This window comes from Prinia subflava, chromosome 21, assembly GCF_021018805.1.
Source record: "Prinia subflava isolate CZ2003 ecotype Zambia chromosome 21, Cam_Psub_1.2, whole genome shotgun sequence".
Taxonomy (NCBI): domain Eukaryota; kingdom Metazoa; phylum Chordata; class Aves; order Passeriformes; family Cisticolidae; genus Prinia; species Prinia subflava.
Window position 1 is genome coordinate 7,188,518 of NC_086267.1, and position 23,108 is coordinate 7,211,625.

At 49.4% G+C, this 23,108-nt stretch overlaps 1 protein-coding gene across 2 annotated transcripts in view; it reads left to right on the forward strand.

Annotated features, from left to right (window-relative positions):
• Window positions 1–21,702, forward strand: part of SLC25A33 (solute carrier family 25 member 33) — a 31,547-nt gene extending 9,845 nt beyond the window's left edge. The window contains exons 1-7 of one of the 2 annotated variants that reach the window (XM_063417574.1): window positions 8,924–9,114; window positions 14,971–15,150; window positions 17,362–17,439; window positions 18,391–18,491; window positions 19,280–19,346; window positions 20,562–20,842; window positions 21,465–21,702. In XM_063417574.1, the coding sequence (XP_063273644.1) occupies window positions 9,065–9,114; window positions 14,971–15,150; window positions 17,362–17,439; window positions 18,391–18,491; window positions 19,280–19,346; window positions 20,562–20,842; window positions 21,465–21,661 (954 nt within the window). In that variant the 5' untranslated portion in view covers window positions 8,924–9,064 and the 3' untranslated portion in view covers window positions 21,662–21,702. Of the gene's footprint in view, window positions 1–8,923; window positions 9,115–14,970; window positions 15,151–17,361; window positions 17,440–18,390; window positions 18,492–19,279; window positions 19,347–20,561; window positions 20,843–21,464 lie in introns of those variants that run through there. The other variant, XM_063417573.1, reaches the window with a different exon arrangement.
• Window positions 21,703–23,108: the final 1,406 nt, after the last annotated feature.

Here is a 23,108-nt window from a genome sequence, read left to right on the forward strand (position 1 = left end):
TCCTGCAGGGCTGTGTGTGGCTGTGGCACTCCCAGAGTGTGCCAGAGCCCGTCCTTCCCCAGAGGATGCAGCCCAGAGGTGCCAGTGGCAGTGGGCTGGTGCCTTTGCCTCGGGGCTTTGCAGGGTTTGGAGGAACAGGGGGTGAGGGTGCTCTGGGCTGTGTGCTGTGTGCTGAGCGAGGTGCCTGCCCTGCAGTCTGCCCGGGCACGGTTCTCCTCCAAGCCCTGCAGTGTTCTGGGATGTCCTGGGGAGGCTGCAGAGCTGATTTCCTCAGCCTGGCACCAGCTCTGCTCCCCAGCTCTCCCAGCCATGTGGAGCTGCAGGGAGGCCCTGAGGTGAGGCGTGTTTGAGCTGTTACCTGGGCAACAGCTAAACACTGACTTCAGATAATCATTGTAAAATAGCTTAACATGGGGGTGATGAGGCAGGGGGAAGGGGGGCTGCCACTGCCCCTGGTCCCAGGGAGTCCCATAAAACCCTCAGTGAAAAGCTGCCCATGCAAGCCAAATTGGCTGCAGCTCTGCCTGTGCTCGGAGCTCTCAGAGCTGGGCCAGGCTGAGGCACAGGGCTGACCTGATCCTTTCACCCCCTGCACCATCACATCCACATCCTGCCACCTCTCTGTGCTGTCCCTGGCTTTAATGACACTCGGGGTGGCTCCATGAAACACCTCCAAGGGGGCATTTCCCAAGGATCCCCGAGGCAGTGCAGCCTCTTGGCACTCCCCTCTGAGTCTCTGAGCAGCAATCTGGGCTCTGGCACCAAAGAAACTGCTAGAATTCAGTCAGTGATAGCTTACTTTTGGGTTTATCCTTGAAACTGATAGCAAAAGACAGAGAGGCAGCAGGGCAGGCGCTGGGGCAGAGCTGTGGCTGGGTATAAGTGTGAGCAGGGCTCCAGGCTCAGCAGTGATCCTGAGATGGATTAAGAGGTTTTGCATCATTTGTAAAGCATGAAACCTAAACTTGCAGCTAAACACTCAGGCATTCTGCCCCGTGTGACAGTGCAGGACTCAGTGTTTGTTCGCTGCTCCCAGATTTACTGGGAAAAGGCTTGTCCAGGGCAGGCTGTGTAACAGAGCCACAGTGAGGGGCAGGCTCTGCTCTGTCTCTGTGGTAAAGCTGGCCCTGGTGTGGGGGACTCACTCCAGACAGATGGAGCTGCAGCATTAGGTAGTTATGGGAGGGATGGGATTGTGTTTGACGAGCAGCATGAGGTCACTCTTACAGTCCCCTTTGGGTGAGATATATCAACAGGCTGCCGTTTGCCTTGAATAGAGTAATTCATTTTGTAAAATCTGCTTGTGCTGCTTCCCCTTCCCTCTTAACCCCTTCTCAGCCTTTGCCTTTCCTCATTGTTTCAGTCAGAGATGACAAAGAAGTGTGAACTACATCAAATAATGACATTTACCACAGAGTCACCTGTTGCCTTCAGTGGCCAGCCTACCCTAAGGTCACACTCTGGCATTCCCTGCAGCCAGCTGTTACCAGCCCTACAAATCCATAAAACAGAGCTAATTCTCCTTCATTTACCTGCCTTATCCCCTTAGACTGTGAGCCATGTAGGTCTTACAATGGGATTAAACCTGCAGTGGAGTCCTGAGGATCAGATTAAAAGGTGGCATTTAGGGCACATTTCAGCACAGCTGTTGGCAGAGCTGCTGAACCAACAAGACTGGCATGGCCACAGAACAAAGACTGGCTCCAGGTTTTATTTCCCACCATAAATGGCATGGTAACAGAAAGGCTGGGCTGGGCACTGGCCACAGGCATTCCATAGGTAGATTTATTCTGTGACTGCAGAGAGCCTGGATCTCTCCTGCTCCGCCTCTCCTGCCTGTGGTTAAGGAAAGAGCAAGAGAAGGAGAAAGGAAATTAACACAACAGAGAAGTTGACATAAAAGTGTTTTATATCATCTCCTATAAAACAACCCATAAATCCCTGCCCTCCTGCTCCACCCCTCACATGGTTTTCATTTCAGTGGCTGGCCGAAAAGCAGAGAAGTGGAGGGTACAGAGCACATATTCTTCGTGGGAAAGGTTCCCCTTCCCTACAGAGTAGGAAGCCACCTTGTCCCTGTGCCTACAGCACAACGTTCTCCTCTGGGGAGTAACCTCAGCCTGGAGCAAGGCAGCACCTGCCTGCACCTGCCTGCACCTGCCTGCACCTGCCTGCACCTGCCTGCACCTGCCTGCACCTGCCTGCACCTGCCTGCATCTTCCTGCAGCTGCCTGCACCTGCCTGCACCTGCCTGCACCTGCCTGCACCTGCCTGCACCTGCCTGCACCTGCCTGCACCCGCCTGCACCTCCCTGCACCCGCCTGCACCCGCCTGCATCTGCCTGCACCTGCCTGCACCTGCCTGCACCTGCCTGCATCTGCCTGCACCTGCCTGCACCTTCCTGCATCCGCCTGCCCTTGCAGGACCCTGGGCGGGAGCTCTCAGGGCACTGGAGGTGGCTGGGGAAGCTCTGGCAGCAGCGACACTGAGGCAGCTCTTCAGCACCAGGAACAAGGGAAAGGACTGAGCTTTGGAAGATCCTTGTGTTCAGGTTTGGTCCCAAAAGAATTCCTGAGATGTTTCAGGGCATGGCAGCTTATCCTGAGAGCTGGGGGAGCTGGCTGAGGAGGTTTCTGGCAGGATCTGGTGACTGACAGTGTCAGATTCACAGAAAAAGAGGCAGTGCCCATAAAGCTGTAACAATAGGACACACAGTCCTTGAGGGGTTTATTGCTGTTTTGCAAGAGCCTTGTTGGCTCATTGCTCCTGTATCCATTTGTAATGTTACAGAACATATTTAAATGAAAATCCTCATTCACTGAATAAAAAAATAAATCCAGGGGAAAAAATATGTTCAAATTGTAGCAATTACTGCTTTTGTTTCTATAAAACTTAATCCTCATCTTGGGCTGTTAGAGCAGATTCTTTTAAGGCCACGCTGGACAGAAGATTTACTGAGATAAATCTGAAGGTCAGGCAGAGCTTTAATGTTGTAGGGAGAGCCTTGGTGATTTCAGGGAGTCTGCACAGACCTCATGGCAGAACCAGGGTGTCAGGGATGAGGGAAAGGAAGTGGTCCTGGAACGACCCAGTGAACCTTGCACAGTAAGGCATGGAAAATTGGTTACAGCCTTGTTACCTAATTCTGGAGTGAGGACAGCAAAGATCAAGACACAGGAAAGGTTGGAAAGGATTGTTTAAAGCTAGGCTAATGACAATAAAAAAGCACATGTGGAACGTAATAAAACTGATGGGATGGGCAGCCATTTTACTGAGCACTTTATGCTGATGTTAGCTAATAAAACAGCAGAGCCTTTGGTAACTGAGCTCCTCTCCTCTGAGCATTCCGTTCTCACTTCAGTTATTTAATTCCTCTTCAAAAATAACCAGTCCTTATTTTTAAGGGAAAGATTACATCAAGTGATTATCTGCAAACCCAAGGAGGTGAGAGGTATTGTTGAGATGAAGGATATTTCATTCTTGCAGGTATTTTGTTAGTTAACTGCAGAGAACCACGAACATGGCAAGCAGATATTCAGAATGCTGTCACACTGAGAATGTTCCCACCATGTTTCTGCTGTAATTACAGCTGGGGGATGACAAGAGCACGTAGGTGATGCAGCTGTCACCGTAATACCAAGGTTTAAATTGGAAGCAACTCTCATTCTGCTACATACCAATATTCTGTTCATCACATTACAGTCCCCAGCAGGAAGCAGTGTCCCCCCTGGCTTTGGCAGCGTCCCTGGTGACTCTACCATGAGTCCAGTTGTGACAGTTTAACCTGGGAGGGCGGGACAGAGATGCAGGGCATGGTCAGTGGCTCTCCCCCTTTGTTATGCTCCTCCCAGCCTGGCAGGGTGGGAAGCACCCAACTGGACCCTGCACCCTGTAAGTTCCCCACCCAGCCCACTCCCCATTCACGAGATGTTTGGTCCCTGAGCTCACTCCTGAATGAGCTCCAGGTAGCTCCCTTTGCTTCAGCTGCTCGTCCTGAGCCCTGGATCACTGACTCTCCTCCCATGTGCTTCCCATTAATCCTAGCCTTGCCTGCAGGGAGGCTTGCTATGGGGATGGAGGGAAGTTGGCTCACACAGGGGGATGCTGCTACTCTGCTCCACTGATCCCCTTTGGATCCTCCAAAAATCAGGATTCTTTCTGCCTGTATTTGGCTATCCCCTATACGTGACTATATCTAAATCTGACTCTATACCCTCTGTTTGGCTCTGTGAGCTGCATTTGCACTGAGGAGCCAGGGATGGGGGAGCTCTGCTTCTTCAGCAGTGCTGGCTCCTGGAGGGCTCCTGGTGTTCCTCACAGACCCCAGGGACTTTCACGTCTCCTTCAGAGGTGCCTCAGCCCTTGCCCAGAGTGTGAAGCCACAGGATTCCTGCTGTTTGCAGCAGAAGCAGGGCTGGCTGTCCCACAGTCAGTGGTGTCTGAGTCAGCACCAAGCCAGGCTGGCTGTGGGCAGGCTCTGGGCAGCTTCCCAAGGGCTCTCAGTCCCCCCTTCCCACTGATCACACCTCCTGTTCTAGGGAAAACACTTGGGCCTTAGTGGCATCTCCTTACCATAAGCTCGTGAATCCAGTTCCACGTTAGTGTGGAAAAAATGTCTTTTGCCAGCTATAATTTTGCCCAGTGTCCCTTTCCCCTGAGTGCCCACCTTGTTCCTCAGGGGCTGCTGCCCCGGGGTGGGTCAGCCCTGCAGGGGCAGCATGGCACAGGGTTTAACTGATGGCTGCTGCTCGGTGCCGTGGCCCTGAGCATGGAACCAGAACTATTTTAGCAATGACAAGATGTTTAGGAACAGAGGCCAAGTCTTGTAACAGCCCAGGCCCTCCATCTGCAGTACTCCAGCGCTGAGGGAGTTGACTGAGGGAGTTGTGGGTGTGACAGACAATGCTGACCTTGGGGCAAGGCACTCTGCCCTGGCCTCGTCCCTGCCTGCTCCTTCCATGCCCACGTGCCTCATCTTTCCACGTGGGAAACAGGAACAGTCAGTAATCACTTCCACAGAATGAGAGCTAGAAGGAATCCAAAGCATATGCATTTACTTTACAGCCTTTAGGATGTCCATTAAACCACTCAAAGTACTTTCAACCAAATTTTGCTGACAGAATAGCCCAGTGGTGTGTCTCTTCACTGTGTTTTACTACGTATTCTTCTCTAGGACTTGGGATACTCTTTTGGGCATGCATTTCTCCCAAAGCTGCTCCCAAACTGAGCAGTGACCTTGGCCGTTCTGAGGGCAGATGAATGCTATCAGGACGTTCATCACCACCAGGGAGATTTCTTTGATGGTGCTCCTGGCAGGGATGCACTTTGGAAAGAATGTCAGCCTCCCACAGACACCCACTTACAGCAGGCTCCTACATTCCTTTCACCAGGTGCTTTGGCTGCTCTAAGTTCAGACCTTCAGTGTGTTCAGGAAGGAAACAGAATTCCTCGTGCTCTTGCTTGACTGTGTTGCTGTTTTTAATTTGTTGCCAGAAAATAGCGGGGTTGCAGGCCCCTATCTGTTGTTTTGGACTATTTTACCAATATTTCACCTAACTCAGGGCTTGAGACAGATCTGTTACAGGAATGTCAGACTCAGCTCCAGCTGCAGTCAGTGGAAAAAGAGTAACTGCCTTGAGTGGGAGCTGGACTGGGACCTAAAACAGTGAGTGCAGTGGTGCTGCAATGTCTTTCATCTCAAAGATGCTGGGTGAGATCCAGGCTGTGCTGGTAATGGTTGGGAAGCTGCCAGCAGCTAATGATGTGGAAGAAGCTGGTGACTCCTTGCTCCAGTTTGTAGGAAGCCACCAGACAAAATAAGTCCCCGGAATAGCCAGCTCAACCCTTTCCTGGCTGGGTTCATGCTGTCCTGGCATGGGAGTAATTTAGGAACTTCCCCTGATGTGGCTCCTGCGGTGTCTGATCCGTGGAGGCCACAATGCCTCTGTGCACATTTATCCTCATGAAATTCCCTAGAAATGCTTGACAGGCTGTACCAGCAGTGTCTGGAACACAGAGTTTTCCCAGATCTGGCCCACTCTGCTGGTGCTTTGAAGTGTTCTCAGCATGGCACATAACCTGCCTTCCTCTGGTTTCCCTGGCTGTGCCCACATGTCCTGCAGCCAGACCTGCACCCTGAGCTCTCCGAGGTGAGGGATGGAGGAGCAGACACATCACAGTGTGCTGTACCCCAGGAGCTCCAAATGGAGGGCAGAAGCAAGAAAGAGGTGGATTCTCTAGCAATGTCCCTGGCATGGGCAGCGTGTGGGAGATTGCACAGTCCGTACCTACCCCAGTGTGAGATTGGCACCAGGAAATGACAGTGGGGAGGGAGGGGCATTCCACTGCACGGCACATCTGTCCAGCTGTTGAGGCTGTGCAAACAGGTACAGGCAAGCACAGCTCCTTGTTCCCCCTGGCTGAGGAAAAGGAAAAGGAAAGCCAAGGTGATGATGCCCAGGAAGCTGGCAGTACCTCTGCTGTCTGGCTCAAACAAGCGAGGTGCCAAACAGCGCAGTGGCTCTGTGTGCCAGGGCTTCAGAGAAAGTCAGTGATTGTCTGAGCTTTTTAGGAGTGATCTCTCCTTGGGGATGTGTTTGGTGAAGGGGAACAGGAGCCGCAAGACAGAGCACCTTCAAAGAGCCCAGGGTGAGTGACAGGCGCCAACAGGCAAGGCTGGAGGCGCAGTCAGAGCGCACAAGATCGAACCTGCTGTGCTGATCCCTCCCGGCTCTCGGGTGCCTGCTCCTAACGCTGCTCCTGCAGTGCTCTCTGCTGGGGAATGAGAGGTAGAGGCAGGCAGGACCCCGAGCTCGGGGTCTGCAGTTCCTGCAGGGGCTGCCCTAACTCATCCCCAACCACAGGGAGACACAGATCAGCCGCAGGTCCCGATTTGGTGTCGCAGGGGCGCTTTTGTCACCTCCGCAGCCGGGAGCGCCCGGGGACAGCGCAGCTCCCTGCGCTGCGGGGCCGCTCCCAGCAGAGGGCAGAAAGCGGGTGAAAAAAGGACACTTTGGGTCAAAATCTCCTGTCAGCCCCGCTGGCCCCGTGCGGCTGTAGAGTCCTCCCTGCTGACTCCTTATCAGCAATGCTCCCCATAAAAAGCCCGTCGCTACTTTACTGGCGTTGTATAACCTCTCAGTAACTTGCGACTTTTCCCTGAACATTCTCAGTAAGTTTGGGATTAGATGATCTATAAAGTCCCTTCCGACCCTTAGCACTCCATGATTCTATGGTTTTATGTGTCTCTGACAGTACCAAAGGGCATAAAGTGAGTAAAGATAGTTCTGTAGGAGTCAAGTGTTTAAAGATGTCACCTTAGGCCAGGTAAATCCCAGGGCAGCCTGCACCCAGCTCCTCCCTTATGGCTGTTTTCTCCTGCTGCCCATCTTTGCTTTTACACGGGCCATGGGTAGCAGAGCATAATCAGGCTGAAGTTTAAATGGTCAGGCTTTGCTGGCCTTCATCTCTCCTGCCCCGGCCCGGCTGACACAAACAGAGCTGGAGCGAGGTCCTGCAGCTCTACTGGCAGCACCGTGCCAGGGCTGCCCAGCAGGCACTGACCTGGCTTGGGCTGTGCCCAACAACAGCACGGCCTGGACACAGCTGGACACAGCTGGACACAGCTGGATGCACCCCAGCCCAGGAACCCCTGTCCAGGGGGATTTCTGGGCAGCAGTTTGGTGAGTGGCTGTCCTGAGCCGTGCCCCCTGCATGCCCCTGCCTGGGCTGGCACCCAGGGCACGGCCCTGGAGCTCTCATGCTCCTGGCAGCTGCTCCTGCCCCCACCCAGCCCCAGCTGGCAGAACGCCCCACTGCCCTGGCCCCAGCAGATCCTTCACTGAGCACAGCCTGAGGGCAGGGAAGGAGCAGAGGAACGGCACAGAATTAAACTTACATTCATTTGCATGATCCAAAGGGATCACTCTTTAGGGAAATCTCTTCATTTTCTCACCATTTTACAGACCCAGCATCTTTAATATATTTATAGCAGCAAATCCATATTGCTGCCTGGATCTGAAGTATGTGTTATATGTCACTACAAAGAGTAATTTCACAGGATCTCAGTTATGATTTGGGCTCCTGAGGGTCCCAGCAGGAATGGGGACCAGGTGGTCAGAGCTGTAACTTTGCCTCAGATCCTATTTGCACTTAATGCTCTTTTCATTCCTTGTTTTCAGCAAAGTCCATGGACCAAGGATCCCATCACTCCTGTCCACCAGACTGACTCTGCTTTAGTAAATCATTACTTGTGGAGCACACAGATCAGTTCAGGCCGTTCTTAACAGCACCTCAGGGTTCAGCACCATCTCCCCCAACAGAAACATGAAGTTCTGAAAGGTTCTTTGGAGACTGAGGGTCCAGGACAAGGGCACGCAGACCCCACTGACCCTACTGGGGATCCGGGCATTGCTTCATCTCTTGGGTTTAACCCGTAAATCTCAGTGTTCCTCTGAACAGGCTGAAGTTTAAATGGTGGGAATGCGCACACCCCAGTGTCAGACTGCAGTTCCTGACAGGTTTGGGACTTTGTGTCATTAAGGCAGGAGGGAAGTTCACATCTGGATCTGAATTTAAGCTAGGAAGCTGTTCAAGCATGTTATCAAGGACGATAGAAAACTCATACGCATGAAAAACATGCAGACCTCGAGTCTTTTTGTAGATTTTAACGTTTTCTTTAGGATTTAACGTTAAAAGCTGGGCATTCATTAATATTCCGGCTGTGTAATTAACCCCCGCCCACACACCGATGGCAGCTGTCCTGCAGAGGGGCAAATAAATCATTTATTTATGGGGGACAAACCCTTCCACCTCTTACAGAGGGGCAAATAAATCATTTATTTATGGGGGACAAAACCCTGCCACGAACTTTCGGCTGCCCCGTGACGTCACGGCGGGCCGGGCTCTGCCCCGTGACGTCACGCGCCACCGCCGGCCACGCCCCCGGCGGCGTCAGGCGCGCGCGGCCCGTTCGGCGCGGGCCCGGCGGTGACAGCGACACCGCCACCACCGCCACCCCCTCACCTTCATCATCCTCACCCTCCTCATCCTCCTGCCCACCGCCATGGCGGGCGGCCCGCAGGAGAACACCCTGCTGCACCTCTTCGCCGGGGGGTGAGTGCGGGGCACCGGGGCAGGGCCGGGCCGGGACCCCGCGGGACGGATACGGGACAAGGGACACGGGCCGGGACCCGCGGGACGGACACGGGACACGGGCCGGGACCCGCGGGACGGACACGGGACACGGGACACGGGCCGGGACCCGCGGGACGGACACGGGACACGGGACACGGGCCGGGACCCGCGGGACGGACACGGGACAAGGGACACGGGACACGGGCCGGGACCCGCGGGACGGACACGGGACACGGGCCCCAGACCCCGCTGTGCCCGGCCCGGGCCGGGGCACTGCCCTGCTCCGGCTGCTCCGGGCCCCGCAGGAGGCGAGCGGGGCCTTTCCCGTCCCCGAGCCTCGGGCAGGCGGGCACGGGGCGCTGCCGGGGCCGCGGGTGCCAAAGCCCCGGGCAGGCGGGCAGTGAGCGCTGTATGGGCCGGGCCGGGGGTGCCAGCCCGGACCCCTGTGCCCTCCGCGGGTCCGGGCTTTGTGCGGGCCGGGCCGGGCCGGGGGTGCCAGCCCGGACCCCTGTGCCCTCGGCGGGTCCGGGCTTTGTGCGGGCCGGGCCGGGCCGGGGGTGCCAGCCCGGACCCCTGTGCCCTCCGCGGGTCCGGGCTTTGTGCAGGCCGGGCCGGGCCGGATCCCTGTGCCCTCGGCGGGTCCGGGCTTTGTGCGGGCCCGCGGCTCCGTCCTGCAGAGGAAGGTGAGCTTTGCTCAATAATCCCTGCGTGCTGACAGCGGGGCCGGGAGTGCTGCGATTAATCCATCCCTGGGATTAATGCACCGAAATTCAGCAACTCCAGACAGGGGAGAGGGGTGGGGGGAAAGAGGGCTCGGGAAGGTCCTGGTACCTGTGGGGAAATGACCTGGCATGGCAGGGCACTGCTGTCCAGTTCTTGCTCCAAGGACTTGAAAACTGTTGGGTTTGTTGTGTTAAAAGCTAAAAATAACAGCCCTAACCCAAAAACCGCAACCAGAAACCCTTCAAAAATTAACTTATTACAGTTATTTTAATAGTAACCTGGGAAGATCATTTTATGATGCAAATTAAGTTTTAATCATTCATTGTGCAGATTAAGTGCACTTTTGGCCTTGTCAGAAATATTTTGTTTTCATTTTTTAACAGCTTAAATTATCTAAGTAATAGAATATTCCTTAGTGCTTGTCAGCTGACAGTAGTTAGGAAGCCAACATGAAACTTGTTGTTAGTTTAAATCTGTCTGATAGTAGACCGCTGGTTTTTCTGTTGCTTAACAGGATACTTCAGTTTCCTCCGACATGTCCCTGGAGCAATAAGTTTATTTAATATAATATTAAACCAAACAAATCTTAAGTTGTTCAGAGACGCTGCCCTTCTGCTGGTTGAATACTCTGCACTGAGTCCTGTGTTCCTCTGCCTTCCCCACTTGCACCAGAGCAGTACCTGGAGCGTGGGACACAAGCTGGGCCTGAGTGTACACATGGAATTTGTTTGGGTAATAACAGCGCCCATCCAGAGCTCCCAGTGTCCTCATGTAACTCCTCAGACTATAAATAAATGAGAATTTTAAACTCATCAGTGTTTTAATCTAGTGCTGGGAGGTCAGCATCTTGCTTGGTGATTTATTGTGCCCTTTGCTTTCTGCAAGGATCCCAGTAGTTTGTTCAGTTGTAAAATGGTTTTTGCAGAGAATGTAAAAAGAACCCATTCACTTGAAATAATTTTGATAGAGGCATTGTCAGTATTGTGATGGTTTTCTGGGAAGGCGGGCATGGGCTGTGGTGTCAGATTAAAATTAATTTATATCTTTTTGCTTGCACAAAGCAGGCAGGCCAGCCCTAGATAATCTTAGTGGCCAGAATAGGATGTTGAGCGCTTCAGAGGCTGGGAGTGATGAAATTCAACTTGAATGTTGCAAATGCTCTCCAGTTGTGGGAAGAGATGGTTTCCTATTAACCAGGTTATTCAGGCAGACAGACTCGTTGGCTCTTTCGTTTCTGTTGGTTCCTTTTCAGCTTCCAGTAGCAGCAGCAAACCAAAGAGTCCTCCTGGTTTTGGTGGGAACATGGCTCTGAGGGCTGGGAGAGTTTCAGGAGCAGCAGAGATGATGCCCGAGCTGAGCGTGTTTACAAGCCAGGGTTCCTGTTTCCCTGCTGAACTCAGGGCAGTTGTTGCTTGTTTTAGTTTGGGAAGAGCTGCTGCAGCAGAGGTTACTCTGTGCTGTTTTTCCCGCTGGAGGAACGCTGGTTACTGCAGAGATTTCCTAAGGAGTGCTGGTGTTCAGCAATGTGCTGATGCCGGCAAACAGTTTGGGAAGTGTTTCACCTGTAAGTGCAGAGGACAGTGCTCACCTGGAGATGTGTGTGTGGCCCAGCACCGGGACTGGTGCTGGGGTTGTCTCACCTGCTGCTATTTTGGGTTCCTGTGCATTCCCCACCTCATTAACAGCGTGGCAGCTCAAGGAACACAGAAACGCTTACAGGAATACCCACACGTGATTACAACGTGATTAGGTGGAAATTGAAGCAATGATTAATGACATTAAAGCATTAGGAACAGTCTGAATTGTTCTGATACTCAGTTTCCTTTGGCATCTGCCAGTGCAGAAGCTTGTTTTGTTCACAGTCCGGACAATGCAGTAATGAAACATCAAAGGTAGAGCCTGCTTTGCTGGTTCTGCTGTGTGTGTCATGCTAGAGCCTGTGGCACGTTTTAGAAAATCAGTATAATTTCAAATACACAGAAAATGTGTCAGGCTGGTTATAGCTGTGATTGCTCCAACCAGGCAGCTCCATCATCTCTGAGATCTTGGTGAAGTCAGTGGTACTCTACTGGAAAATCTTTGTTCTGTAGGCCTTCTTTTAATAGTCAACATTGGCTTGATACTTGTATTAAGAATATGGCTCAGTGATTAAATCTAGGACTGATGAAGTATGTCTTAATTAAGATTCTTGGCATCTCTCTCAATTGTTCTAGTGGGTGCTGAGAGTTTATTTCAAATTCGGGTCATTGATACTTCGGGGGTGGACTCTAAAGATAAAAAGCTGGCAACAAGAGAAAAATGGGAATTGGATTCTGATGTGTGCGTCCTCTGCATGTTTTTTAAACAGTGTTCTCTTTATGGAAGTAAATGATTTTGCTGTTAACAGAGAGTACATTATGTATCTCCACATATCACCGTGTTTGACCTGTTGAAAATACTCTGGCAGTGTTTTGTTTCCGGGGCTTTCTGCCCTGTTCTCTAAGGACAGATTTAGACACTGTTTCAGGATTTTTGCACGAGGCCTGTGCAGTGCACACTGCTTTAACATCTCTAGAGCTATTGTTCTGCACTGATGCAGCAAAAAACCCTGACTCACAGTAGGAAGGCTTGGAGGCTTTGCCTTGATTGCAGCTCACCATTTTCCCAAATCAATTCTATCCTGCTTCATATCCCTGAATGTTTCAGGGTCTGTGGCTGTTCACGTAGCTGAGGTTGTTTCTCCTTTTTTCCAAGCTGCAGGCATTTGGAACACCCTAGGAATACAGTGTTTCTGTTGTGCACAGGGTGTTGTTTTTCAGGCATCTTCCCAGGGGATGATGTGTGGAATTCCCATGCAAAGGAAAATCATCTCATCTGAAAACCTGCTCAATACATCAAAGTCCTTACTTGAACTCTCTGCAGTGTATTTATATTTGGGACATAATGCGTGCACCCTGCTGGCACTCTGAGAGTTGCTGTTAGATAATGGAGTTTTTTCTTAAATATTCCACTGACAACATAAACTCTGAGCTGCTAAAACTGGTGTTGCAGATACTAACTTGTCATGCTGGGTATCAGAGGATTACATATGCCTTAGCAGAAGTACTTAAATATTACCGGCTGCATAAATTAACTGGATTATCAGACTAAAAGGCTGAAAGGCAAAGAGTGGGCTAGGAAGGCAAGGAGAGGCTGATGTGGGAGAGAATTTGCCAGTTCCTCCTGAGCTGCATGGACCCGCAGAGGGCTCAGCTCCAAGCTCCTGCCCTATTGTGTACACACAATAATCAGAGGTGTGATAAGGTCTGGGAGCACTGGTGTTTCAGAGCCAAATGACACAGTTTCAGCTGCTGTGTACTGAGCTCCACGATCAACTCAGTGATTTTAGTCAACTCTCAAAAGCATAAGTGCTTTCAGGGGGATGAATGCAAAGTTCTTTCCTGCAGTGTCTGTCACTGTGGATGTGTGAATTGTCCCCAGTTTAGGTTTCTGTCCCTTTCAGCAAGGAGGAGTGAGCAGGACTCACTGAACAATGCTGTAAATCACATCACCAGTCTCCATGAAAGCAGTTTCTCCTGGGGATGCATTTGCATTTGAAAAGCTGGGGTCGTACTTGGACAGAAACTTGCCGAACCTGAAAGCTGTGGTGAGGAAGTTGTGTTCCCTGGCCATGGGGTCTGGGGTGTTCTTTTGAGCCTTGTAAAGAGCCTTGATTTCGGTGGTTGCACAGCCTGGGTGGCCAAGCTGTTAATGCAAGTGTGGGGACCTCGGGGCTTTGGCAGAGAATGGTTTCTGTTCGTATCAAATATACTGGTTCAGCAGGCAAAATAAGCTGCATTCATGGGCTGGTGTGCATCTACAGCTTGGATCTTTTTACCATTCTTTTATTGCCCTTTCCCTTGTGTTTAAAAAAAGATTCTCCTAGGAAAGTAGTTATGTCTGCAAGGGGCTTTAGAAAATACCCACTAATACCTTTATTAATGTCCTTCTGAGGATCTCTGTTCCCAAATTAGTGCATGCAGTGTTCTTTAGCAAGCAATGTGGGGTTTTATACACGAGAAAAAGGGTTATTTTTTAAAATTCACCTCCCTTTCATGGAAAACTACTAAAACTGCAATTTCACATGAACATCAAAGAGAGTTAAGCTGTTGAGCCCTGGTGTTTTCTAAGGAAAATCGTAAACACAAGTTTCTGTAGCAATCACATGCTTTGACACTTGTGCAAACAACGAAAATATTTCCTAGTCGGTTCAGCTGTTGTAAATGCCCTTGCAAGAAACCTGAAATATTTAGTTAAGTCTTCCTAAATCCCAATGTGTTTGAGCAATAAAATGTAGATATAGTACCTTTTAGCCAACCTCAGCATATTACCTAAGAGGAACAGCAGCAGAAAGAGAAATAGTTGGCCCAGTCACTTTCCAGATCACTGTTAAAATGAAAATTAGGACTCATACACTTTATATTCTTGGCCCAATGTGCTTTTTTTGAGGTTCAATCTGACTGTATTAAGATGAATACATGCCTATTATAGGGCCATGTGTATAATATTTCATTTTTGTCCTTCTGTTACCAGAGTATGGGAGGTCTGTTCTGTAGGAGCCTTTCTGCCCTTCCCATCCTTGCTGCTTCTTTCTCTCCTTCCCCCCTAAAAAAGTTGATATCCTTTGTTTTTAAGAGTGCCTAGCTTAGTGTAGTTTTGATATTTACTACTTCTTGAATCATAAATACTGAAATGGTGAAGAATTATATTATTTTTTTCATTCTGTAGTGTCCTAATCCCCAGGGGCTCGTTCTCATCTGGCAACTTCCTGCTTCCCATAAGAAAAATCCATCCCAGGCTGTGTCTGTTTAGGACAGCAGGCTCTGAACGTGGATGCTGTGCAAGTTTTTAGAGGCAGAGCTCCCAGAGTGCAGTGAAGGTCCCATGACCCCCGGCCAGGCAGGGATTTTGTGCCGTTGTGTTCAGGCTCATCAGCGCCTCCCCCTGCATGGCAGCAGGGCCCTGCCGATGCCAGAGCTGCCTGCGGGCCTGGGCTCGGTGTGGAGTCACTGGAGGCTGTGCCTGGGGCTCTGGCTCACATCTGCTCAGTGAGGTTTGTCTCACCCTGCCCTCTGTTTGGATTGTGCTTTGCAGGTGTGGAGGAACGGTGGGAGCCATCTTCACGTGTCCCTTAGAGGTGATAAAGACGCGGCTTCAATCTTCCAAACTGGCCTTCAGGACTGTGTACTACCCCCAGGTGCAGCTGGGGACCATCAGTGGCGAAGGAATGGTCAGGCCAACGTCGGTGTCCCCCGGGCTCTTCAGCGTCCTCAAGTGAGTGCTGCTCCTCTCATTCACCTCTCCACACACTGACCTGAGTTCCACTTCACTAAAATATAATCTCATGTGGGGGTCCTGGGGGCTTCTATCTCTCAGCTGTTGCTGACTTGCTGAGCTCTCTGCTATTAGGTGTTGTCTTTGGTGATCATTATTATGCATCAGTCCTGTCTTAGTCTCTGTTAGGAGCCTTGGGTGGTTCAGACTGCAGCGTTTGATGCTCTAGCTGCTCCCTTTCAGATGTGAGTTCATAAAAGAGGAGGAAATGTGAAATTATCTAACAGCTGCTCAATAGTTCTACCAGCAACTATGACAGTCTCAGCTACTGTATTTTAATAGCAAAGCACCATCGATTTACGGTCAGAGCTCCTGCAGAAGGATTGAGTTTGTTTGGCTGCTTGGGCACCCCAGGGTGATGCAGAGGTCCTGCAGAGATCAGGTGGCAGGAGTGCCAAGGAAAATACCGAGCAGCAGTGCAAGTTGAATGATTTTATGTAAGGCCAGCACGCCTGGCAGACTGCCTGGGGAGAAGCTGCACAGTTATATAACACTGGAGTGCTAATTCAAATTCTCTGCAGAGCTCTCTGGCTGGAGTCATTCTGGGACTTGAGTTTCTGTATTGTAAACAGCCTGCTTTCCCCTGCCAAACATTTCTTTGTCTACTCAGAGGTGAGTCTAGAGCAATTCGTGACTGAATGCATAAGGCAGTGCCAGTTGCTTTGATTTTAATGCCCTTTCCTTTGCTATCTTTTCACCTTGCAGCATTGGACTTTAGGCAGCTGTAACTAGGAAAGGGAAAACTTTTAAGGCAGAAAAATCTTAATTCATCCTCTGAGCCCATCTTCTTCTGGGGTTGTCTTTTTTTTTTTTTCTGGGAGAGAAGAAATGGATTAAAATGGGGCAGCCTTTTAATATATTTATTAAGCTCATTAAGTTTGGTGACTGGGATCTTGATTTCATTTCACTTGAAGAATTGCTTAGCTGTGTGTATTGCCAAGTTTTCAACCTGATTACTTTAGAGGATTGAGGAGTGAGAACAGAGTATTTCTGCTGTCATTCCCTTGCAGGCAGCATCTATGAAGAGCAGATAATGCTATTGGTTATGACCTGAGAAAATACAAATATGGGAAGAAAGAAGTGAAGTTCAGTCCTTACTTTCACTCTTTCATCTCTTTCTCAGTCCTGATCATTAACTGGACATGACTTGGACCTCATGGTTTAGGAAAGTTGTATGGCTAAGAGAGGAGCCATTAGAGCCCTACAGTGAAATTGCTCTGTAAGAGTTAAAGATGTTAAGTATGAAGGGCTTTAACTGCTGTAAATGGTTAAATAAAAACAGGTACCCGGAGGGCAGGTTAAGCGTGCTGCTGCTGGAAATCACTCCAGAAGGACAGGCGGGTTTTGTCTAATCCATTTAAGATTGTGATGAGTTAGCCCAGCTGGAAGCTGCAGTCGTGACTGTTAAGTGACTAAGAACAAGCAGTTGGTGGATCTGTCTCCTTGGAAACACTCAGCCCTGGAGTTTATACAGAAAGTTCAGCCCTGCTGCAGAAAACAGAAGTGTTCAAGAGGCTCATGTGCCTCGTCCTGCCTGGTGGGGTTGGGTTGGGATCTGTGGGGAGCAGTGTCAGTGAGGTGGGCAGCAGAGCGCGGCTCTGCCGGGGTCACCGCGAGTGCTCCCCTGGCTCTCCCTGCTGAGCTCACCCAGGAGAGCTGCTGGCTGCACACTGGGCACTCCCACTGTCTGTGCTGGGACTGCCACAGCCAGCTCTCTCGGGAAAAAGCACATCCCATGGTAATTGTGAAAGGAAAAGGATTTCTTTTTCCATGTCTCTGTACAGGACTGTACGGGAAGCAAACTTCTGCATTGCTTAGACACAGAGAGCAGTAAAAATACTCTTTGTTCATCAGAGTCAGCTATCACTGGGTTCTCTGTGAAACTTTAATTCAATTCCTGACAGCCTTCAAAGAATGGAAATTATAACCTCATGCTGTTTGACACCCATTTGCCTGTAGAGCACTGAATTTTATGGTACAGTGGCCTTTACTCAGCATATAATTCCACATATTTTGAAGTATACCACATAAATTAAAATCTAATACTCTGTGCTTTTGTGTAGTTCTTTTGGCTCTCTGCCTGACAGAATAAGAAACTAACTTTTAACCCAAACACTTGCTTCTCCCTCCCTGTTTGTTTTTTATTTTAAGGTCAATTCTGGAAAAAGAAGGACCAAGGTCACTCTTCCGAGGGCTGGGTCCAAACTTGGTTGGAGTTGCACCATCAAGGTAAATAGTTAAACTATTGCTAAAACCCATGTTTAGGGTGCCAACACAAATGTTACAGTGCCTCTGTGATTCAAAATAATAGGCCATAAAGTTATCCCATCTGTAAACTGAGGTTTGTTCCTGTATTCTGCCCAGTGTACACACCAAGAAATACTGATGAAAATCTGGTTTACACTTCTATAACACTGGAAGGTGCAGAGTAACTAAGGCACTTAAATGCCAAGTATACTTAAGTTCCGCATCATTGCAAGAGCCACTTCTGTGCTTGAAAAGGAAGAGAAAGCAGTGCAGAAAGGTCTGTAGGGTTTATAATTGCATTTTTCTAGTGTCCTGCTTCCCTTGAACACATGGCAGTGCCTGACTAGCAGTGAGTGGGAGCTGTGTGCCAGGGGAGAGGAGCTGCAATGGTGTTTGCTTGCATTTGGAGGTCTTAGAGCACCTCAGTGCCCTCTCCCTGTGACTGTCCCATTCTTGGCCCAAGGTCTCCCTGTCTAGGAAATGAGAAAACTCCTTAGCAGTTTGGATGTTGGCAGATGTTCTCTGCCTGGAACTGAACCAGTTAGAAAGGAACCTGGAGAGAGGTGAACTCCCTCTCTGGCCTAGTATGTGGGATGTGCCCCCACAGACACAGGGAACCCCATTCCTGTACAGGTAACCTTTGCAGCAGGGCTCTGAATCCAGGACTCTGCTTTTCCATGCACCTCACTCATGCAGTCTGCAACACTGCTGCCTCCCATAGCAAAATATTCCTGCCCTGTGGGTGTCGAGTCAAACCATGGCACTGTATTGGAAGGGAAGAAAGAAAACAAAACCCCCTGTGTCCCTGCAGATGGACGTAGTCATGGAGGGCTCTTCAGAGGGAGTTGTTTTTTAGGGGGCTGGGCAAAGAGCAGTAACTGTCTAACTTGATATTGTCTGTATGACATTGCTTTTCTTCTTTTTTCCCCACAGAGCTGTCTATTTTGGATGCTACTCCAAAGCCAAAGAGCAGTTTAACAGTGTGTTTGTGCCCAACAGCAACGTTGTGCACGTCTGTTCTGCAGGTTCTGCAGGTGAGTGTTTGTAATTCCAGCAACAGAGGCCAGCGTGTGGCAGGTGCTGAAAACGTGCACTTCATCTGAGCTGGTGTATGCCAAAACCCAGGAGTCTGCCAGCTCCTAGCTGGCCTTGTCTACAGAGGAACTGTTTTTCTGTGCAGCATGGAAATATTTCTGGATTGTTGTTTGCTAATTTGGGATGTTTTTTCCAACTGCAATGCTCTGGTCATGTCTCCTAATGCAAGGAAAAAATATTAGTAAACACTATTAAACTTCTGGTACTGCTTTTGCCAAATTGTTTCGGGATGTTGCATTTTTCCTACCAGGCTGGGAAAAATAGTTTGTTCTTGTAGGAAAAATACTGCAGAAGAGCTCCCCTAGTTCAATTATCAGTCACCAGAGTGGTCACTAAAAATAATCGTTCCCAAAGTAAGCCCTTAATGAGGGGTGGGTTCTGTTAATGAGCGGCTCAATGGCACCACCTACAGCCCTGGGGAACACGAGCCCAGTCCAGGTTTGTGTCCCCACGGGTTTCCTTTGAGCTGGAATTCCAAAACCAGTCAGTAAGGAAGGGATCTTGTCTGCAACAGCCTTTAGGAACATGGCACACATATTAAAATAGGTGCAAAAAGGAAGAATCCAGGGGTGGATGCCTCCTGAATTTTAACATAAAATTGGAAGCTGTGTGGCTTTTGACACTTGTGGCTAGAGGTGGTGGTAGAAGTGTCCCACTGTACAGGGTGTCAGGTTCATGGCAATACAACGGCCTGGATTCAGCTGTAGCTCTGGTCTTGTTTTCTCAGCCTTTATCACAAATTCCCTGATGAACCCTATATGGATGGTGAAAACGAGAATGCAGCTGGAAAGGAAGTAAGTAACTGCTGGGGGTGATGGATGCCACTGGCGGCCACAGGAGCCTCTGGAAAACTAAACCATTGTGGTTTTACTCATGGCTCTGTGATAGATCTCAGCCAGTTTTTCCCTGACTCTCAGTTCCACCTTTCAAGCCATGTTTCTGTGTGGTCAGACTAAAGGTTCAGGTTCTGTGTGTTTTACTTCAGTTGGATGCACAGAAACTCTTGAGAAGGATGTGGGAGTTGCTGTGAGTGCTGGGTTAGGTTCAGCCTCTGGTTTCACTGTAAATCTTTAGATTGGCATCGTGCTGTTTTTCTCTCTGCTGCTTACAGAGTCCTCTAGCTCTGGGGTTGATGATGAGGGTGAATGTATTGAGGACTGAAGGCTTTGATACAGCAGTGATAGAAGCCATGGAAGGGCTCCTGTGGAGTCTGTGTCCCTTTTGGCAGCATCCCCTGTACTGATCCCAGGTCAGCCAGGTGTGTTACTGCAGCCAGCCAAGGCCACTGATCCCAGGTCAGCCAGGTAAAAACTTCTACAGACAAGAGGGATCTGCTGCAGGGGTTCAATGTTCTCTTGCCTCCTTCACCATGGTGTCACTGTTAACCACACATCCAGAAGGCAGAGGGAATTTGACAGCAATTTCTTTCAGTTGAATGCTTCAGTCACTGGTGGATATCAAAGCAATAAGGGACTCTGCTAATAACGTGGCTGCTTAGAATGGAAATTCCTTCCTGCAAGGACATCCTAGGGCAGATTAAAAGGATCTTATAAGGCATGACAACTTTATAAATAATTTATAAGACTTAATTCCAGCACTTTGCAGGGTGGCACCTTTGAACTGAGTGCTGCCTCTTAAAATGAAGGCTCATTCTCATGCAGCAGACTTCTGTCTCTTGGCCTGCTGAAGATGGCTTTAAATGGAATCAGCAGTGTGACACCAAGCAGTGTCTCTCCAGTGCTTATTGTCTTTTAAGGCCTTGGTGTGAACTGTGACAGACCAGATTGAACTTGAGCTGAAGGAATGATGAGTGTATATCAGTGAAGTTACAAAGTCAAGTGTGCACTCCTAGCATCATAGTCCTGCTCTGTGCAGCTTTTCTGGGAGAATTTTGGAGTAAAACTTACAGAACCATTTCCTTATAAAAAGTATTGATAGCCATAAGGGGTTTTTAAAATATTAATTATTTCTCTTGGCTCATTGTATGCTCTGTTCTGTTTGTTTTTTAGAGTGAGGGGCTCCAAACCAATGAATGCTTTGCAGTGTGCTAAATACGTTTACCAGACAGAAGGTATCCGTGGTTTTTATAGGGGCCTGACTGCCTCCTATGCAGGGATTTCTGAGACCATTATCTGCTTTGCTATTTATGAAAGTTTAAAAAAGCACTTAAAGGAAATCCAACTGCCCCCCTCTTCTAACGGGACCGAAAGGACCTCGACAAGCTTCTTTGGACTGATGGTTGCTGCTGCTGTTTCCAAGGGCTGTGCCTCCTGTATTGCTTATCCTCATGGTATGTTAACCCTTCCATTTGTGAGTGCAGTACAACAGCTGTTGCCCGGAATCCAAGACAGATGATGGGTCCAGGGCTGTAAACTCTTAGTTGTTCCAAGGGTCAAATGCACACTGCCTTGGCTTCTGCACTGGCATTTCCAGTACTGGTCCCACTGTTCCCAGTTAGACATGTGGTGGGTGATTGGGACTTGCTAGTTTAAAAACAGCTCAAAAACCACCAAAACCCTGATGGCCTAATGTTTCTGTTCTCTCTAGTGGCCTCAGCTGGGTAAGTACCCACTGTGAGATGTACTTGGGGACTGACTGGTGTTAGTCCTTTTGGATGGATGTGAATTATATGGTTGTGTAGAAGGAGCAGTATTGATTATGTGAGCATCAGTAAAGCATTTAGATCTGCATTAGCTTCAATGAGTAAATCATTCATTTATTCCACATGAAAGACAACTCCTCTTTAGCTCTTGCTCTTGCCTGAAGGGCAGCGTGCCCAGGGCTCCACGGCTGGCTGTGCTGGCTGCAGTTGGCACAGGAGGTCTCCACGTCCCTGGGGTTTGCACACAGGAGCTCTCCTGGTCCTGGCACGTTTCTCCCTGGTAACGTGGGCTGTGGTTCCCGTTGTGCAGAGGTGATCCGGACTCGGCTGCGGGAGGAGGGCACCAAGTACAAGGCGTTTGTGCAGACGGCTCGGCTGGTGGCGCGCGAGGAGGGCTACCCCGCCTTCTACAGGGGGCTCCTCGCGCAGCTCATCCGGCAGATCCCCAACACCGCCATCGTCCTGTCCACCTACGAGCTCATCGTGTACCTCCTGCAGGAGCAGTAGCGCAGCCACGGCGCCTCTCACAGGCTGAAGACCAATTTCTGCATTGAACAAATAGTCCTGTAAGAGACTGGGGCAGGTGGCAGTGCTGGTGGGAACACTACAAGTCTGTGACCAGCTGTGGATATTTCCCTTTGGACTCATGCTTTCTAAAAGGTCTCAAGTCGTTAATGTTAATAGTTAATTATAATTTTTTTTAACTTGATAATTAAACTACTAAATTAAATTACAGTATTTAATTTAATTACATATTTGTCCTTTTCCTTAAGCACAGCCATATGTGGTCAAGGAATGTACCTCATACTATCAAGTGATCTCTTGGACTGATGTTCATTAAAACTGTATTAAAACAGGAGAACTGGCCTGGACATTTGAAACTGTCTTCTTACAACTGGATCATATTGCTTTTGAGTACTGTAATAGCCTAAGATATTAGCAAAAGATAAGTTTGAGAGTAGTTCTGGTTTTTCAGGGTGCATTGTTCACTGCTGTGTGAACACCCTGGAGTGTTCAAGTAGGACAATCTTGTTTCTCTGTTTTGATGGTATGGACCATCATAATAATTATGATAATAACCATGCTGTGCACACCAGCATCTCTCAGAAAAGCCACTTGCACTGGCAATATGATGGTGGGAGGCTTTTAGTAAGAATGTCATTGCAGTTCTGTGTCCTCTGTGCATTTGGGGTACATGGTTGTGGTACTGGGTATGAACAGCTCTGTCGTGGCCTCTGGACCTTGCTTTGGTGCAGGCCTGAGAGCACAAGGACAGGCAGTGACTGGCTGCCCTGTGGAAGTTCCACAAGAGAAAGATTTTCAACAGTTCTCATGATAAAATTCTTACCTTTCACTCATGAAAGTAATATCCTGCATACTTGAGATTAGTTCTTTCAAAAACATTAGAATATGCTTTTATTTAAATAGTCTTCACCCCACTTGTATTGCAGCAGCACCTTGTGAGTGAGGTGTGCCATATGAATTACTACTGCCAGTGCAGGATGATGTATTTTAGAACTCACTTTTTTTGTTTTGCTTTGGCCATGCTCTGCCCTGGTGTTCATCAGTGTCATTTGCTGTGGCAGTGAGACAAACACTGCAGATCTGAGCCCAGCCTGGGCCTTCCCTGCTGGCTCAACAGGAGCTGCTCAGGTCTGAGCAGGTGCTGAGTCCTCCACATGAACAAGTGTGTGTGGAGAGCTCTGGTTCCAGGCACTGAGCACAGCAGAGATGCTCTGTGGGCTTGGGAGGAGCACGGGAAGCCTTGGGAAAGAGCCTGGGAGGGAGTGGGGCTGCCCTTGATCAGGTGGAGTTTTCAGGCTGGGATTTTGTGCAGAAATGGGATGGGCTGATAACTGGATTCACACCTTCCCATTTGTTCCCAGTAGACCCAGCTGATGACTGGTGCTTGAGGTCATGTTTGACATCAGTGTGATGTAGGAGCTCAGAGCAA